At 49.8% G+C, this 19252-nt stretch overlaps 1 protein-coding gene across 1 annotated transcript; it reads left to right on the top strand.

Annotated features, from left to right (window-relative positions):
• Positions 1-6171: 6171 nt before the first annotated feature.
• Positions 6172-15037, top strand: LOC101172478 (arylsulfatase J). The gene is made up of 2 exons (XM_023966353.1): positions 6172-6949; positions 11975-15037. Exons 1-2 carry the CDS (start codon positions 6678-6680, stop codon positions 13335-13337), a joined length of 1635 nt encoding a protein of 544 aa, XP_023822121.1. The 5' UTR covers positions 6172-6677; the 3' UTR covers positions 13338-15037.
• The last annotated feature ends 4215 nt before the right edge of the window (positions 15038-19252 follow it).

Below are 19252 nucleotides of genomic sequence, written 5' to 3'. Positions count from 1 at the left end.
TAGATTTCACATGTCCTTGCTCCATATGTCAGATTTCACATGTCCTTGCTCCATATGTTAGATTCCACATGTCCTTGCTCCATATGTCAGATTTCACATGTCCTTGCTCCATATGTTAGATTCCACATGTCCTTGCTCCATATGTGAGATTCCACATGTCCTTGCTCCATATGTCAGATTTCACATGTCCTTGCTCCATATGTCAGATTCTACATGTCCTTGCTGCATATGTTAGATTCCACATGTCCTTGCTCCATATGTCAGATTCCACATGTCCATGCTGCATATGTTAGGTTCCACATGTCAGATGCATATGTCAGATGCAAGGACATGTGGAATCTAACAGCACAATGAACAGGACTTTATTTGGTTTTTCCAGAACTGATCACATTCACACACATTTACAAACACACATCTACAAACACACACACACACTTACATTGTTATGGCTGTGTCTGTATTTGTTTTTGTTTGTTCTGTGTTTTGTGTATTTGATTTCTGTCAGAGTGGGGCCTCTGTGTTTTTGTGGATCTTTGTGTGTGTATGTCTGTGTCTGATTACCTTCAGGTGTGGTGCATGAAGGTGTGGCTTCCATTGGATCCAAGCTGATGGAGGCAGCTTTCCAAAGCACAGTGTGGCCCTCCAGCCTGGGAGAAGGGAGCTTAGCTGCAACCAGCTTGGCCCTCTTCTCCATTTTGATTTGTAGTTCTCCATTCTCCAGAAGCTGGATGGCTTCTATTCTACTGCTGACTCTGGCCGCATGTGGAGGGGCCTACAGCACATCACGGACTACAGAAGCAGCACCAGCACCATCAGTGCTGCAGACAGCCTGCCCGACGAGCTCAATGCATTCTACACCCGCTTTGAGACGTCCACCCCCCACACGGAGGGACCATTATACTCTTGGACAATTACACCCCCCTCACCCCCACCAGTCGTCTCATCAGCCCAGGTAAACAAAGCCCTGAGGAGGATCAACACTCGCAAGGCAACCGGTCCGGACAACATTCCTGGACGAGCCCTCAGAGCATGTGCTAACGAGCTGACAGACATTCTCACCTCCATATTCAACCTGTCCCTCAGCCAAAGAGTGGTCCCCTCCTGCTTCAAGACCACAACCATTGTTCCCCTCCCCAAGAAGAGCCCTCCCACCTGCCTGAATGACTACAGGCCAGTAGCACTCACTCCGATCATTATGAAGTGCTTTGAGAGAGTGATTCTGACCCACATCCAGAGCAGCATTCCAGACACACTAGACCCCCTGCAGTACGCATACCGGCCCAACAGGTCCACCTCAGACGCCATCGCTGCAGCACTGCACACCTCCCTCTCACACCTGGAGAATAAAGACTCCTACATCAGGATGCTCTTTATTGACTACAGTTCTGCTTTCAACACGGTCGTTCCCCACAAGCTCACCCACAAACTGTTCTCCCTTGGAATACATCCCATCATCTGTGACTGGCTCCTGGACTTTCTGACTGGCAGGCCTCAGTCTGTCAGAATAGGGAACAGGACTTCAGCCAGCATCATCTCTAACGTTGGCACACCACAGGGCTGTGTTCTCAGCCCAATCCTCTACACCCTGTTCACCCATGACTGTGTGGCCTCTCACAAGGACAACATCATCCTGAAGTTCGCCGACGACACCGCTGTGATAGGACGCATCACTGGCGGGGACGAAGCAGCCTACAGGAGGGAGGGGGCCAGTCTGGTGACATGGTGTGAGGACAACAACCTCACCCTCAACACAGACAAGACAAAGGAGATGATAGTGGACATGAGGAAGGAGAAGAGGAACCCTCATCAGCCGCTTCTTATCCGAGGTCTGGAAGTGGAGAGGGTGAGCAGCTTCAGATATCTGGGGGTCCACCTCAGCCAGGACCTCACCTGGACACTAAACACGTCACAGCTGGTGAAGAAAGCTCATCAGCGGCTGTACTTTCTGAGGAGGCTGAGGAGGTTCGGCATGTCCCCGAAGATCCTCAGCAACTTCTACAGCTGCATGGTTGAGTCCATCCTGACCAGCTGCATCACAGTGTGGTACGGCAGCTCTACCGCCATGGACCGCAAACGCCTGCAGAGAGCGGTGAAGACTGCGTCCAAGATCACCAGGACTCCTCTTCCCTCGCTGCAGAGCATCTACAAACGCAGGGTCTGCAGGAGAGCTGCCTCCATCATCAAGGACCCCACCCACCCGCAACGAGGACTGTTCACTCTCCTCCCCTCAGGACGGAGGTACAGGAGTGTGAAGTGCAGGACCACCAGATTTAGGAACTCTTTCTTTCCCTCTGCCATCAGACTCCTTAACAGCTGACTGGAGTCTGGAAAAACAAACTGCACCTTTGCTTATCCTAATTGCTGCTACTGTCATTGTCACTTTTGCACATTTGCACTTTTACAACAGCCACTCGACATCTTGTGTTTTTGTGTGTATGATGTGAGTGAATTGTTTTTGTTTCCTCTATACTTTTGGGCATTCGGAGCAGACAGCAAAGAAAGAATTTCATTGTGCAGGGAAACCCGTTTCTTTACTGTGCATATGATAATAAACCCTTTGAATCTTGAATTTGTGTAGCACTTTGTAGTTCTTTGTGGTGAGGCCCCCTCTGCAGTTTTGTTTGGTCTCATTTTTTTTGAGTGAAGCTGTAGGGGTGAACTGCCATTTTCTTTAGTACTCCTTCTCTCCTGTTATGTCAGTCCAGGGAGGTTAGATTTGGTCATGGTTTTCCCTTTTCTTTTAGTCCACGGGGGTATTCCAGAAGGCCCGTTGAAACTCCCCTGACTTTATCCCTGAACTCTGGCTGAAATCCTCCTGAACTTGCTTACTCTGGGTATGTCGGTTCCAACCGACCGGATATGAGTTAGTGTAATTACGCTCCACTTGGTAACCCTGGGTTAATGCACGTGCACAGCAGGTACATAAAGACATTCTCAATGGATCAAAGATTTACGGAGTCACCATGGAAACGCGCGGAGAAAAAAAGAGAGAGCTATATTTCAGTGAGACGGAGTTGGAGAATGACGGCGTATGAAGATTATACGACCATCAAAAAAGTAACACGGCTGCATCATCAGCAGCCTGAAGCCATTTTTGCTTCACTTTTAGTTATTGGTGTTTGTTGTTCAATAATTTGTAAATACATTTGAAATATTTGTTCATTCTTTTGGTGTTTTTGTTAATTTAGGTTTGGTGGCAAAAACAATTACTTTGTATGTTAAGCCCCTTGACCAACCCTTAGACAACAAATGGGGCGTAACAAACATGCATTCACACACATGCAGAAAAACACACATGTAGACAAACACACACACATGCATGCAGTCACACACACATCTACAAACACACACACACTCAGCAGCTGGTTGCTGCGTGAACGACGGTCCTCTGAGGCATCAACCGTCTCCGTCCAGAGAAACTGAACACGGCAGCTGGAGCAGAGAAACACAAATGAGCTCTGAGAACCACGAGGCTGTAGGGAAAGCAGATTGTGTAACACAATAAGTGTGTGAAGGACTGCTCAGGCGTCCGTGTGGAGGATGAGAAAATGCTCTGGAACAGGCTTTGGTCACGCTGTGCTCTTCTTCCACTGGAAACCCCCACTCAGCCTGGTACTCATCCCACTCAGTCATGGGGAACAGAACATTCAGGGAGTCTGCTCTCCATCCCCATACAGCCGGGGGGGTAAACAAAGCTTGTCGCCAACACAACCCGTGACGTTTGTGCGCCGCAGCTGTACGGTCGTTCAGCCTGACGGCGACAGCTGTAGGGAACAGGACGGCTTCAGGAGGACGGGAAGCTGGACGGACCAACGCAGGTGAAGCTGGACGGCTGGTCTCCACGTGAGCTGAGGGACACGTCTGAGTTCCTTCACTACCCCTAAAACCACGTTTTCCAACCGTTTAGGAACCACTTTGTCCTTGACAAAAACCACACCAACAATCCAAGATGCAGAGAAATGGTTGTGTGTGTGTGTGTGTATACATTGTAGCGACCAGCCTTGTGTAACCCTTGTGCTATCTTAGATGACCCCACCCTCGCATTGAGGTGTTCTCCCTACCATGACAAAGGTGGATAAAGGTGGAAAGATTTCATGGAATCCATGGACACCAGTGAAGATCACAAATCATTGAAGAAAAAAGGTTCAGAGCACTGTCTAGTGGGTCTAGATGACCCTACTCCCAACGTTAAAGTGCCTAGGATAGCACAAGGGTTAAGTTGTGTTACTGTGTTTGGTTGTGTGATTCTGATCTGTGTTAACTATAGAATCATCTTAATAATCCTCTTTTTCAAGTGCAGAAGGTTCCACACGCATGTTTGTCCAGAGGGCAGCAGTCCGTGTCCTGGTGTGATGTCTCTCTGGTGATATCTTTAGATCAGTGTTTCTCAACCGTTTCTGAGCCACGGCACACTTTAACCTTGACAAAGACCCCACGGCACACCAGCAGCCAAAAAAAAAAAAACTCAGTCTGTATTGATCGACAGCCCCCCCCATGTCACGTGCATTTTTGTGATAATTGTGGCAGAAAAAGCAGGAAGTTGCAGCTGTTTTTTCTAAAAGATGAAATAAAAGTTAAGTTAGAAAATTCAATTTTTAGAACGGAGAGACTTTATGAGCTAAATTGGAACAAGGAAGTGAAGACTTTAAGCACTTCTGATTGGTCAGACTGATGACATGTGATTAAGCCTCCAAGAATGATTGGTGGAGACAGTTAAAGGGGCGGGACTTTGCCGCAAACAGCTTTAGCTGCAGCCAAATCGCGGTACCGTCATTCTGATCAAAATGTCTTTAATAGAATCAAATAAACACAAAGAAAAAAGTATTTTAGGATCTTTTATGTTCCTAACTACTCAGTGTTTTATCAGGGCCTGTTTGGATGAACAAAGAGCTGAAATCCTGGAGATGGAAAATGTTTTTAGATCAGTGAATGATTAATGAGGGCAATTTCCCACTGGTTGAAAAACACTGCTTTAGCTTTCTGGGAACAACGTTCATTGTACCGATCATCCAGGGAGGGGAGAGGGCATCCAACGGGCATCCAACGGTTTTCCGGGCGTTGGGAGTCGAACCCTCTAGAGTTGGATTACCACACACAGCAGTTTCTGTGACGGATGTTTCTGCCACAGGACCTCAGGAGGTGGAGTTTTTCTGATTTAGGATCAATGTGGGCGGGCGAGTGAGGATGGGGGGCTGGAGGAGTGGATGGACAGACGGATGGATTCAATTTTTCTTTTCCTGCAGAAAGCGTTCACATGCATTTAAGGCCTCGTTGGAGGAAAGGCCGTCTGTGACCTGGGCGACCCCTGAAGAAAACGTCACACATGTTCTAACCAGCCACAGGAGGTGGGGGCTGTTGGTGTGAAGGGGGGTGCAGAGGCTCTCCTAAATGCAGCAGCTGGAGCACATCTGCTGCTACTGACCACATTTTATCCCAAACGAAACTCCTCTCCATGTATGGAAGTTTTTCTGTAGCATAATTAAAATTAAAAGTCCAAACCAGAAATGCTTTTTCATTTTCAAAGGAAGCTGCATATAATGACTCAAAAATAAATGCTTTTTCATTTTCTTCTTCAACATCGCAAAACTCAATACCAGTGAGCATTTCCGGGGGGGGGGGGGGGGAGGTGACGTCAGTGCTCCCACCAGCATATAAAGGTAATGATGTTCCAAAACAGACGCACTTGTACATTTGATGTGAGAACTTACACACCACAAATCTGCTCTGAGTGTAAGGATCTTCTGCTGTAAAGTAAAGTGAGCACTGAGGTCATCCCCCCCCCCGGGAAATGCTCACTGGTATTGAGTTTTGCTACAGTTAAGGTGGGGGGGGGGATGTGAAAATGAAAATGCAATCCCCTTTGCATTTTCAAATTAATTATGTCACAGAACGAGCGATGTTGAAGAAGAAAATGAAAAATCATTTTACCCCTTGGTCTATCTTAGATGACCCCCCCCCCCTCCATTGACGTGTTCTCATTGTGAAAATGAAAAAGCATTTCTGTTAATCCATTAAACAAATTAGACATTTCTAAATGAATTTTGCTACACATTTACCAGAGAACTTTTTGAAAATGAAATGTCAAAACAAAATTTATTATCATTTTAATTAAGTGACAGAATAAGCAGTGTTGAAGTAGAAAATGTAAAATTATTTCTGGTTTTGAATTTTATTTTTAGTTATGCTCCAGATAAACTTCCATATCATGAACCTCTTCCTCCCACTGACCCACTAGTCCCGCCTGAAAAGAAGAGCTGCGGTGTCCCACAGCCCGTGAACGCCCCCTGACAGACTGGATTCGGGGAGGGGTCTGCACCAGAACCCCCCCTCAGCACCCGGAACCGGGATCCAGTCAGTTCTGAGCCGGGAATCCTCCGCGGTGAAGCCGCTGCTCTCGCCGCCTCCGGAAGCTCCGCGAGGATTCGGAGAAGCCCTCCGTCGTCGGGGGCGCGCGAGCGCACGCGGGGACAACTGCAGAGATGTCCGGCTTTCGGGACGAATCTGTCTGGGTTCGGTTTGTCTCCCACAAACTCCACGCGATGCCAGCCCGAGTCCAAAGTGTGGCTGCTCTGCCTGAACGAGCGCCGCGCGCCCCCGCCGCTCGCGCGGACTAGAGCCCGCCGCCGTTCCCGGGGAGCAGCACCGGGTCCCGCTGTCCCGCAGTCCCGGGCCGCAGCATGCTCCTCCAGTGGGTCCCGGTGACTTTGCTGCTGGTCTCCACGCAGACGTGGGGTGTTCACGCGTCCTGGGAAAACGAGGCGGACACGCGCGAGAAGCCGCACATCGTCTTCATCCTCGTGGACGACCAGGGCTTCCGGGACGTGGGCTACCACGGCTCCGAGATCAAGACCCCCACGCTGGACCGGCTGGCGGGGCAGGGGGTCAAGCTGGAGAACTACTACGTGCAGCCGCTGTGCAGCCCGACCAGGAGCCAGCTGCTGACCGGCAGGTGAGGCGAGGGCGTCCAGGTGCGCGTGCACACCTGCGGGGGGGGGGGGGGCAGCCAGACACAAAAAGTAGTAAGACAGAGCTGGTCAAATGTAGAAAAGTCCTTTAGGGAAGTTGATTTCCTGTTTGCAAGTTGGGTTTAAATTTCAGAATAAATCAGAGTAAAAACCGTTTTTAGAAAAACATACAATCCAAATGTGGGGAACAAGCCTGAACTCAATTCTTTCTATTGTCATCCCTCTGTCTTCTACAGCGGGTTTGCGTCCTTCGGTCTTCTAAAGCGGGTTTGGGTCCCTCGGTCTTCTAAAGCGGGTTTGGGTCTCTCTGTCTTCTACAGCGGGTTTGGGTCCCTCAGTCTTCTACAGCGGGTTTGGGTCCCTCAGTCTTCTACAGCGGGTTTGGGTCCCTCTGTCTTCTACAGCGGGTTTGCGTCCTTCGGTCTTCTAAAGCGGGTTTGGGTCCCTCGGTCTTCTAAAGCGGGTTTGGGTCTCTCTGTCTTCTACAGCGGGTTTGGGTCCCTCAGTCTTCCACAGCGGGTTTGGGTCCCTCTGTCTTCCACAGCGGGTTTGGGTCCCTCAGTCTTCTACAGCGGGTTTGGGTCCCTCTGTCTTCTACAGCGGGTTTGGGTCCCTCAGTCTTCTACAGCGGGTTTGGGTCCCTCTGTCTTCTACAGCGGGTTTGCGTCCTTCGGTCTTCTAAAGCGGGTTTGGGTCCCTCTGTCTTCTACAGCGGGTTTGCGTCCTTCGGTCTTCTAAAGCGGGTTTGGGTCCCTCGGTCTTCTAAAGCGGGTTTGGGTCTCTCTGTCTTCTACAGCGGGTTTGGGTCCCTCAGTCTTCCACAGCGGGTTTGGGTCCCTCTGTCTTCCACAGCGGGTTTGGGTCCCTCAGTCTTCTACAGCGGGTTTGGGTCCCTCTGTCTTCTACAGCGGGTTTGGGTCCCTCGGTCTTCTACAGAGGGTTTGGGTCCCTCGGTCTTCTACAGCGGGTTTGGGTCTCTCTGTCTTCTACAGCGGGTTTGGGTCCCTCGGTCTTCTACAGCGGGTTTGCGTCCTTCGGTCTTCTAAAGCGGGTTTGGGTCCCTCGGTCTTCTAAAGCGGGTTTGGGTCTCTCTGTCTTCTACAGCGGGTTTGGGTCCCTCAGTCTTCCACAGCGGGTTTGGGTCCCTCTGTCTTCCACAGCGGGTTTGGGTCCCTCAGTCTTCTACAGCGGGTTTGGGTCCCTCTGTCTTCTACAGCGGGTTTGGGTCCCTCGGTCTTCTACAGAGGGTTTGGGTCCCTCGGTCTTCTACAGCGGGTTTGGGTCTCTCTGTCTTCTACAGCGGGTTTGGGTCCCTCGGTCTTCTACAGCGGGTTTGCGTCCTTCGGTCTTCTAAAGCGGGTTTGGGTCCCTCGGTCTTCTACAGCGGGTTTGGGTCCCTCCGTCTTCTACAGCGGGTTTGGGTCCCTCTGTCTTCTACAGCGGGTTTGCGTCCTTCGGTCTTCTAAAGCGGGTTTGGGTCCCTCGGTCTTCTACAGCGGGTTTGGGTCCCTCAGTCTTCTAAAGCGGGTTTGGGTCTCTCTGTCTTCTACAGCGGGTTTGGGTCTCTCTGTCTTCTACAGCGGGTTTGGGTCCCTCAGTCTTCTACAGCGGGTTTGGGTCCCTCAGTCTTCTACAGCGGGTTTGGGTCTCTCTGTCTTCTACAGCGGGTTTGGGTCCCTCGGTCTTCTACAGAGGGTTTGGGTCCCTCGGTCTTCTACAGCGGGTTTGGGTCTCTCTGTCTTCTACAGCGGGTTTGGGTCCCTCGGTCTTCTACAGAGGGTTTGGGTCCCTCGGTCTTCCACAGCGGGTTTGGGTCCCTCAGTCTTCTACAGCGGGTTTGGGTCCCTCTGTCTTCTACAGCGGGTTTGGGTCCCTCGGTCTTCTAAAGCGGGTTTGGGTCCCTCAGTCTTCTAAAGCGGGTTTGGGTCTCTCAGTCTTCTACAGCGGGTTTGGGTCTCTCTGTCTTCTACAGCGGGTTTGGGTCCCTCGGTCTTCTAAAGCGGGTTTGGGTCTCTCAGTCTTCTACAGCGGGTTTGGGTCTCTCTGTCTTCTACAGCGGGTTTGGGTCCCTCGGTCTTCTAAAGCGGGTTTGGGTCCCTCTGTCTTCTAAAGCGGGTTTGGGTCTCTCTGTCTTCTACAGCGGGTTTGGGTCCCTCTGTCTTCTAAAGCGGGTTTGGGTCCCTCAGTCTTCTACAGCGGGTTTGAGTCCCTCAGTCTTCTACAGCGGGTTTGGGTCCCTCTGTCTTCTAAAGCGGGTTTGGGTCCCTCAGTCTTCTACAGCGGGTTTGGGTCCCTCTGTCTTCTAAAGCGGGTTTGGGTCTCTCTGTCTTCTACAGCGGGTTTGGGTCCCTCAGTCTTCTACAGCGGGTTTGGGTCCCTCAGTCTTCTACAGCGGGTTTGGGTCCCTCTGTCTTCTACAGCGGGTTTGGGTCCCTCTGTCTTCTACAGCGGGTTTGGGTCCCTCAGTCTTCTACAGCGGGTTTGGGTCCCTCAGTCTTCTACAGCGGGTTTGGGTCCCTCAGTCTTCTACAGCGGGTTTGGGTCCCTCTGTCTTCTAAAGCGGGTTTGGGTCTCTCTGTCTTCTACAGCGGGTTTGGGTCCCTCTGTCTTCTACAGCGGGTTTGGGTCCCTCAGTCTTCTACAGTGGGTTTGGGTCCCTCAGTCTTCTACAGCGGGTTTGGGTATCTCTGTCTTCTACAGCGGGTTAGGGTCCCTCGGTCTTCTACAGAGGGTTTGGGTCCCTCGGTCTTCCACAGCGGGTTTGGGTCCCTCGGTCTTCTACAGCGGGTTTGGGTCCCTCGGCCTTCCACAGCGGGTTTGGGTCCCTCTGTCTTCCACAGCGGGTTTGGGTCCCTTGGTCTTCCACAGCGGGTTTGGGTCCCTCTGTCTTCTACAGCGGGTTTGGGTCCCTTGGTCTTCTACAGCTGGTTTGGGTCCCTCGGTCTTCCACAGCGGGTTTGGGTCCCTCTGTCTTCTACAGCGGGTTTGGGTCCCTCTGTCTTCCACAGCGGGTTTGGGTCCCTTGGTCTTCCACAGCGGGTTTGGGTCCCTCAGTCTTCTACAGCGGGTTTGGGTCCCTCGGTCTTCCACAGCGGGTTTGGGTCCCTCTGTCTTCTACAGCGGGTTTGGGTCCCTCTGTCTTCCACAGCGGGTTTGGGTCCCTCTGTCTTCCACAGCGGGTTTGGGTCCCTTGGTCTTCCACAGCGGGTTTGGGTCCCTCGGTCTTCCACAGCGGGTTTGGGTCCCTCTGTCTTCTACAGCGGGTTTGGGTCCCTCTGTCTTCCACAGCGGGTTTGGGTCCCTTGGTCTTCCACAGCGGGTTTGGGTCCCTCAGTCTTCTACAGCGGGTTTGGGTCCCTCGGTCTTCCACAGCGGGTTTGGGTCCCTCGGTCTTCTACAGCTGGTTTGGGTCCCTCGGTCTTCCACAGCGGGTTTGGGTCCCTCGGTCTTCCACAGCGGGTTTGGGTCCCTCGGTCTTCCACAGCGGGTTTGGGTCCCTCGGTCTTCCACAGCGGGTTTGGGTCCCTCGGTCTTCCACAGCGGGTTTGGGTCCCTCGGTCTTCTACAGCTGGTTTGGGTCCCTCGGTCTTCCACAGCGGGTTTGGGTCGGCCTCCAGCTGGAACCTTTTCCAAAAGCAGTCTGCTGAGTGCGGGGCTGCTTAGCATTCCTCAGAAGTGACCTCACCTCTGCAGAGTGGTTCTGGCTCAGAGGACGGGGCAGCTGGAGTTCAGAACCAGCAGCTGGGCTCAGTCATTGCAGGACGTCTCTGCTGCAAACAGCAGAAAGTCCAGAACTCTGGCAACAAACGGGTCCAAACAGAGAACAGCTGCTGAAGCGGCTTGAAAACCTGCAGAGAGAGAGAGAGAGAGAGAGAGAGTTTTTTCATGGACGAAAAGCTTCCCACCAGGAAAACGTCCTGGAGGAGAGGATTGTGGGAAAAAAAACACAAACAGGAAGTTGATCCGTGCAGGTCGTCCTCCAAGACAGACGGCGGTCCAGTCCTGTCCCGACCCGGACATCCCGAGTGGTTTTGGATGAAGCTGTTTCCATGGAAATCTGGAGATTATTGGGCCGGCTGTGCAGTGGCAGGGCGGTCGACCTCCGATCGAAAGAGTAAAGGTTTGATTCCTGCTCTGTCTGCACATATGTTGAAGTGTGGTGGAAGGTTGGCGCCAGCAGAGCCGCCACCAGTGCCTGAATGGGACTGTAAAGCCCTTTGAGCGCTTTACAGGAACACGCCATTGAGCATCACCAGTATTGATAACCTAGAGAGCGATTGACGGACAGATGGAGCTTTTGTCATTCTGGAAGCCAAACAGAACAGAGAGCAGGACTCGCTCCGTTCACTGGAACACACGTCAAAACTCTGGAACATGGCAGCCGTGTTGGGTTTAGCGGCCACTGCGCCCGTCTGAAGAGGCTCCGAGTTCTGAAAGTAATGACACGTGTCCCGTCCAGGACACACGCCTGGATTGGACATACGTGTGGGAACACTGAGCAGGAGGGTATCATGCAGCACAGCCATTACTTCATCTGACATCTGTCTCAATGCAGAACAGAGATGCCTGACCTCTGACCCTGCTGTTAAAATAACATGCTAATCTTTGCGATGGGGCATTGGGAGGGGCTGCAGAGCGGTTTCTGAGGTTAGCTTACGGGTCATTAGCGTATCTGTAGATGAGGGGTCCTCTGAGAATGAAGCCCGGCTCCCTGAGGGGGCTGCTGTGGCTCAGTGCTCTAACTCCACTAAAGGGGCTCCGAGGCATAAACACACTTAACAGCAGTGAATCCATGAAAAATGGAACTTTTTCAAGATTTGTTGAAATTCTACATTTTCATTTAACTGTCTCAACATCTTCACCAACAAACATGGAGTCGTTCTGTTACTCCTCTTCCTGTAGGTTGTTCAGGCCAGAACGTGTCATGGTGGCCAATTCTTTTGCCGTTTTCATCTGTAATTTTGATGCATCTGCATATTTTTCACTGCTTTTTTCCTCCCCCCCCACAGATATCAGATCCATACCGGCCTTCAACACTCTGTCATCCGAGCCACTCAGCCCAACTGTCTTCCTCTGGAAAACGTCACCCTTCCCCAGAAGCTCAGAGATGCCGGCTACTCCACCCACATGGTAGGGAAGTGGCACCTGGGCTTCTACAAACGGGGCTGCCTTCCTACTCAGCGAGGATTCGACTCTTTCTTTGGCTCCCTGCTTGGCAGCGGGGATTACTACAGTCACTACAAATGTGAAGTACCTGGCATGTGTGGATACGACCTGTACGAAGGGGAGGAGGCGGCTTGGGAACAGGACCGGGGCCTGTATTCCACTGTGATGTTCACTCGGAAGGCCGTCAGCATCTTGGCGCACCACAACCCTCGTGCACACCCCCTGTTCCTCTACCTGGCTTACCAGGCAGTCCATTCCCCGCTGCAGGTTCCGGCCCGCTACCTGGAGCGCTACAAAGGCATTTCCAACCTGAGCCGCCGCAAGTATGCAGCCATGGTTTCCTGCTTGGATGAGGCCATCCATAATCTAACGCTGGCTCTGAAACGCTACGGTTACTATGACAACACTGTTATTGTGTACTCCTCTGATAATGGAGGTCAGCCTCTAGCTGGTGGAAGCAACTGGCCTTTGAGAGGAAGCAAGGCCACGTACTGGGAGGGGGGCATTAGGGCAGTGGGCTTTGTCCATAGCCCCCTTCTCATGAAAAAAGGGACAAAATGTAGATCTTTGATTCACATCACTGATTGGTTTCCCACACTTGTGACTCTGGGTGAAGGAACCTTAGACGAAGACCTGAATCTGGATGGTTACGACGTTTGGGAGGCTATCAGCGAAGGCCGTCCTTCGCCTCGCCTCGACATTCTGCACAACATCGATCCCATTTACATCAAGGCTAAGAACGGCTCGTGGAAAGCTGGCTTTGGTTTGTGGAACACCGCCGTCCAGGCGGCAATCCGGGTGGGCCACTGGAAGCTGCTCACCGGCGTTCCAGGCTACAGTGACTGGGTGCCCCCCCAGACCTTCTCTAAGCAGAGGCTCACCAATCGCTGGCACAACGAGCGAGTGCGATGGGATGGGGGTAAGTCTCTCTGGCTGTTCAACATCACAGCAGACCCTTACGAGAGGGTGGACTTGTCTCAGCACTACCCTCACATCGTCAAGACGATGCTGCTGAGGCTCGCTCAGTACAACAGGACCGCCGTGCCAGTCCGCTACCCGGCCAAAGACCTGCGGTCCAACCCTCAGTACAACGGTGGCGTGTGGGGACCCTGGTACAAGGACGAGAGGGGGGAGCCTGATGAGGAGGAGCAATACAACACCTTGTTTCCAAACCATCTGGGTAAAAGACGATGGACAAACGAGTAAAAAGAAAGAAAAGGATGAAGCAGCGTTGTGCTTTGGTTTTCTCAGGGATCATTTCTTCCCGTCTCAAACATTCAGAGTCTCAGCTGAACTCCAGCTCCTACTGTAAGAAGAAACAAAGGTTAACCCGGTTGAAGCCATTCCATCCAACCCAAACAACCAAAGCAAGAACGCCAGAACTGCAGTCACTTCCTGTTTCTCTGGTCAAACTGGTGCTCTGCTGAAATTGTAGTTAGAATAACTCAAAACCGTGTTTGTTCCATTCGTTCCATGTTCGTTCAGGTCTGTTGTTGATTTTATGAAGTGACAATTCAAACAAAGAAAGTTGCTTGAAGGTTTTACAGAGAAAAGGCACCAAAGATAGGCACAACTAACAAACGTTTATTCCTTACTATTCCTATCAGATTCAGCTTTTAGCTTCCAATAAGGGGGCCGCAGAGTGGACCAGGGGTCAGCGCCGTCGCTGGTTCAAACCCAGCTGGGTCCATCATGTGTGGAGTTTGGTCTCCTCCTTTCACCCTCCAAAAACTGGCTTCAAAGGTTCACTGGTTACTCAAAGTGTCCCTCAGTGTGTTTGTGTGTGGAAGTGAATGTGTGTTTGTGTGATTGTTTGTTTGTGTGATTGTGTGTTTGTGTGATTGTGTGTGATTGTGTGTGGAAGTGATTGTGTGGTCCAAACCCAAACGAGAAGATTAGTTTCTTTGATCCAAATCCCAGTGGTTTGGATTTCTGAACATAAAATATTTGTGTTATTTTCCTCGTCATGTCATTTAAATGTAGAGGTTTACAGTGAGCATTGAATTATGAATAATACGTAACATTTCATGTGAATCCAGATGTTTCACAGGAGTTTTGGTAAAGACGTATGTAGATGTATTCTGTTCTAGATAAAGCCATGAAAATTATCCCATTTAATATTTTTATAAGAATTCAAAGAATGCTGGCTGATTGGTTTATCCCCACACCTGTCACCCTCTAAAGAGGCAGAAATCAAATCAAATAGGCCTAATCCGTTAAGAAATCATTTAAAAATGAGGTAAATCAATAATCAATGGTGGGCTTTATTTAGGCTTTATTTGACTCTAATGTAAGACCGACCAATCACAGCAGACAACACACGTGTGATGTCATCAACACGGATCAGTCCATCATTCCAGTCCAATGTGTGGACAGACTGTGAATAAAGTATGTGACCATCCAGTGTCTAGAATGTTCTAAGAATGTTCCCTTTGGATTCTCTGGATGTGGAAAAACAACAGTGGTGAACTTTAGGAAACTAACATGTGAATGGATTTGACATTCATTCTAGTTTACTTGTTGGTTTGGACACAGATTTCATTTACTTGATGATCTGGAAGAAGACAGATTGCAGCTGAGCCTCTGGTGATGGACATGTTCTGCTTTTACAATCGGGGTTATTTGTCACTCTTTGAGATGTTAATATGAACCCCTATGGTAGTAGAAATGAACTGTATTGAGTTTATGCCGCTCGGACAGGATGGGGGGGTTGTATGTCTTTCCTTGACCATTGCCATCAACATTGGTGACTGATCTATTCTGTTTTGGTTGCATCTCTACCAGAACTTGCAGGACTGATGTGACGAGTGAGTTCAGGTGTGATTCTGATCAACCTCTACTGTCTGATGTCTGATCCAGAACAAAACCAGGCTGACAAAATAAAAGCCCCAGACGGGAAAAACTTCTGTCTCCGTGTTTTTCAGGCTCCGTTTGCAGCAGAAAGATTTCTAGTTTAGTAAATTCATGTAATTGAAAGAGCTGGCAGAAATCTAGTAGGAGGATCTGCAGTCTGTAGATACATTTACACTATCTACATGTAATATAGGAATATCAATCTTTTTTTTGTAATAGTAATATGGTTTCATATCTAACAAGCAAAAGCTCTCAGCCATTATTGGAAAAGCAAATCAAATGATTAGATGTTGTGTGATACCAATTCAAACAAGCTGATCTGCTTGGTTTAAGGATCACACAGGCTTTGGATCTGGATCCCTTGGTAACCAGACAATGACGCCATTTGGCTTTCAAAAGACTTTGATCCTTGAAGGTTTACTGGTTTTATGTGGCTTTGCTGAAACCTGCATGGTGAGTCCGTCATTTTTTCTTTTCTTTCAGCTGCTTCAAGAAGATTTCTTTCAACAGTTGAGATTGGACCCAAGGGAAGAAAGTACATGTCAGGGTTTAGTTCCACCATGAAACCACAACAAGCTACAGCTGGGAGATCCAGAAAATCAGACCAAAGGAACCCCGGACTGTCGGGGCTTCCTCATTTCGTTTTTAGTTATTCATACTCATGCGATGGACGGAGTAGCTGAGGTGGACAGTAATGCATCAGGCTCCATTGATCGGCCCGTTTGAGCACCAGCTGGGTGACAAGAAAACAAGTTCAAAAGATTTCAAAGGAAGGAGGCTTTTGTGAGACTGTCTCCATGGCAATCTTCTAAAATGTCTTGGTTTTTCAGTTAGCAAAAGCACCACAATAAAAGCACAAATCAAAATGTGGTAAAACGTAGTATCCTTAAATCTATGAACTCTCCTCAGTGTCTCACATGGAAGGTAGCATGAGTCAGCCAGGCTTGGACCTTCCCTCTTGGACATTTCCTATGGGACCCACCCTCTGGGACCGTCATTCTGGGACTTTCCCTCTGGGACGTTCCCTCTTGGACCTTCCCTCTGTGACATTTCCTCTGGGACCGTCATTCTTGGACCTTCCCTCTTGGACCTTCCTTCTTAGACATTTTCTCTGGGACCGTCATTCTGGGACTTTCCCTCTGGGACGTTCCCTCTTGGACCTTCCCTCTGGGACATTTCCTCTGGGACCGTCATTCTGGGACCTTCCCTCTTGGACATTTCCTCTGGGACCCACCCTCTGGGACCGTCATTCTGGGACCTTCCCTCTTGGACATTTCCTCTGGGGCCGTCATTCTTGGACCTTCCCTCTTGGACCTTCCTTCTTAGACATTTTCTCTGGGACCGTCATTCTGGGACCTTCCCTCTTGGACCTTCCTTCTTAGACATTTTCTCTGGGACCTTCCCTCTTGGACTTTCCCTCTTAGACCTTCCCTCTGGGACATTTCCTCTGGGACCGTCATTCTTGGACCTTCCCTCTTGGACTTTCCCTCTTAGACCTTCCCTCTTGGACATTTCCTCTGGGACCTTCCTTCTTAGACATTTTCTCTGGGACCTTCCCTCTTGCCCAAAGTTCTGTGGTGAAAAGCTGGATTTTAACAGCCTTTAGCAGAAGAGGCAGAATGTGCTTTCAGCACCAGCCAAGCGGCCAAAACACGCCATCCTCACATGAAATCCAGTAACTCAGAATGTTCTCTGTGAGGCTCTACAATCTGACTTCACTTTGGTGCCGATGCAACAGGGATTTCTTCTCAAAGGGTGGGAGCAGTAATCTGCAAACACACAGCCTTCTGGAAGAGTGTTGGTGGTTTTCACAGAGAAGAAACAGTCTCTATGGAAAGTCTTTCTGGGCTGCTTGTCTGTATCCAAATGGGATTTCCTGTAATCAGCCATTTCACTGATGCACAACCACAGCTTTTCCTGGTGTTTCACAAAGGAGCAGCTCTACACATTATCCACTTTAGAAGGAATTGCCTCATTTTGTATTTCCTTTCCAGACCACTCATTTGTCTGCAAACACCAACTGCTGTCTTTCTTTTGACTCATTAAGCTCTGCAGTCTGGCTGGTGTTACCTTTTGTGTAACTGTTGTTGTTCTTGTCTTGCTTGTGATTTTGCTCTTTAGCCAGTCGTTTATACAGATTAGCAGCATTCGCAACACAAACTGTTTGACTGTTTTCTCTTGATCCCGACTTATTGGGTTGTTTTTAAGAAAACAACATTTGTTTTGTCCAACAAGCTGAGAAGATTCTGCCATTCTCATACAAAGACACCTGTTAAAGTTGCACATCTGTCAGGCTGGATTCAGACTAGGAACACCGTTTGGTCTGGGACCCAATCCGCTTGATTTGGTTCCGACCAGCCCTGAACCTTGAGTTTGGTCTGTATTCAGACCGCCGTCAAACAGACTTTCCTGATTCGAACCAATGATTTTACACAAAACCACATGAGGAAATCTCTTCACTCATTGTTCAGAATTTACAAGGGCGGGGCATAGCAAGGACATTGTGGAAGTTCTGCGCTTTGTAGTCCGTGTCGGGATAGTTCACTGTTTCTGTCAGGGCAGAACTCATGAACTTAACATGAACTTTAACAGATTATAGTCTACTCTATCAGGACACCCTGTTAACCTGGACCCAATTTCCTACAATGGATTTCTCCCAGAGAACATAATCCTCTTCTAAAGTTCCGTACACACCGGGACGAATTTCGCGCGCGATATTCGCCGACGTTTAACGCCTCGTGACTAAACAAAGGTCACCAATGTGAGTGTGCACACCGACGCGAAAAACGCCACGCGTCAAAGCGTCATTTTTTAAAAAACGCCTCGGGTTCGTTTTTTTGGTTTGACGCGCCGTGTCGAAATCTATTCGACCAATGAGAATGGCGCTTTTGCACACGTGTCTGGAGCTTCTGAAGTTACAGTAAAACACAACTTGGGGGCGCTCAAACACAAAACTGCCTTGCTGAGCACACATACCAGCGAAGAAGATAGACGCCAGGTAGCGTCTACACTGCCGCAAAGAAATAAGACGAAGAAGATGCACTCACTGACGGACATTCTAAAATACCCCCGAAAACGCTCATGATACATTTTCAGCTCTTGTACCAGTCGATAAAACTCCCCATGTTCTTCTCTTCTCGTAACTATGGGATGTACCCAAAATCGACGTCTTTTCCGGCGTCTGTCATCATTCAACAGAACAATAATTTCTTCATCGCTGGAACTGGAGCTACTGGTGCTTGAAATATTCATGTTTTCTTTGTATTAATCTGACAAGCGCGTAAATACTTGCTCTCTTCTTCTGAGTGAAAAGCGACTTTAAGAAGCGTAAAGTTGCGCAGCGCCACCTTGTGTACAGGAGTATTTCTGTTTTACATTAAGCGCCATCTAATGTCAGGGAATGAAATTGCATGTTCGCTCGGCTCATCGTCAGCGAAAATCGCCTGGGTGTGAACACAAAAAACGTGGCGAAAAACGCTGGCGAATAACGGCTGGCGAATATTCGTCCCTGTGTGTACGGGCCTTAACAGTGTGTCGTACTTTTTGGCATTGGAAAGGGAAAATCATCTGGTCCGGAGTCCTCCTGGACACCTCCCTGGGGAGGAATTCCAGGCATGTCCCACTGGGCGGAGGCCCCGGGGAAGACCCAGCACACCCTGGAGAAACTACGCTCTGGGCTGGTCTGGGAACGCCTCGGGGTCCACAGGAGACCTTTCAGCAGCAGCAGTGGTCAGGTCTGGTTGTGGAGCTCATGAAAAGACAAGCTGAGCAGAAAAGAAAGAGTTCATTGATGATGCAGTTCTCAGAGCAGCTGGGAATGGCCTCAGCAGTTGGAGGAAGACAGGACAGAGGGGAAGCCTGACAGCAGACAGCCGGAGACCCGAGGCAGGTCCAGGAGGAAGTTCAGGTCTGAGCAGGAGGCCAGAGTCCAAGTTCAGTCAACACAGCAGGGGTCATGACCTCCGTCCACATCTGTAGTCCAAACCCAAACAAGTCAGAAAGTGGTGAGACAGACTGGTGAACAGGTCAGAGAGGAACCGCGAAGATCCTGAGATGATCTGAACGAGTGCAGACTGAATGGAAAGGCCATCTCCCAGGTGTGCCTGACGACAGTCATGACCTCAACCGGAACATCAGCTGAGGAAAAGCAGAGAGGCAGGCACTCAGCATGACAGGACCAGCCAGGTTTTGTACGCAGGACCTAGAAGAGCACTTTAAGGTTGAAAAACCTGCACGGATAATAATATTAAAAGAATAAGAATAAATAA

Source organism: Oryzias latipes, chromosome 18, assembly GCF_002234675.1.
Source record: "Oryzias latipes chromosome 18, ASM223467v1".
Lineage (NCBI taxonomy): Eukaryota > Metazoa > Chordata > Actinopteri > Beloniformes > Adrianichthyidae > Oryzias > Oryzias latipes.
Note: the sequence above shows the minus strand (reverse complement) of the source record. Positions and strands in the feature narration are given on the sequence as shown.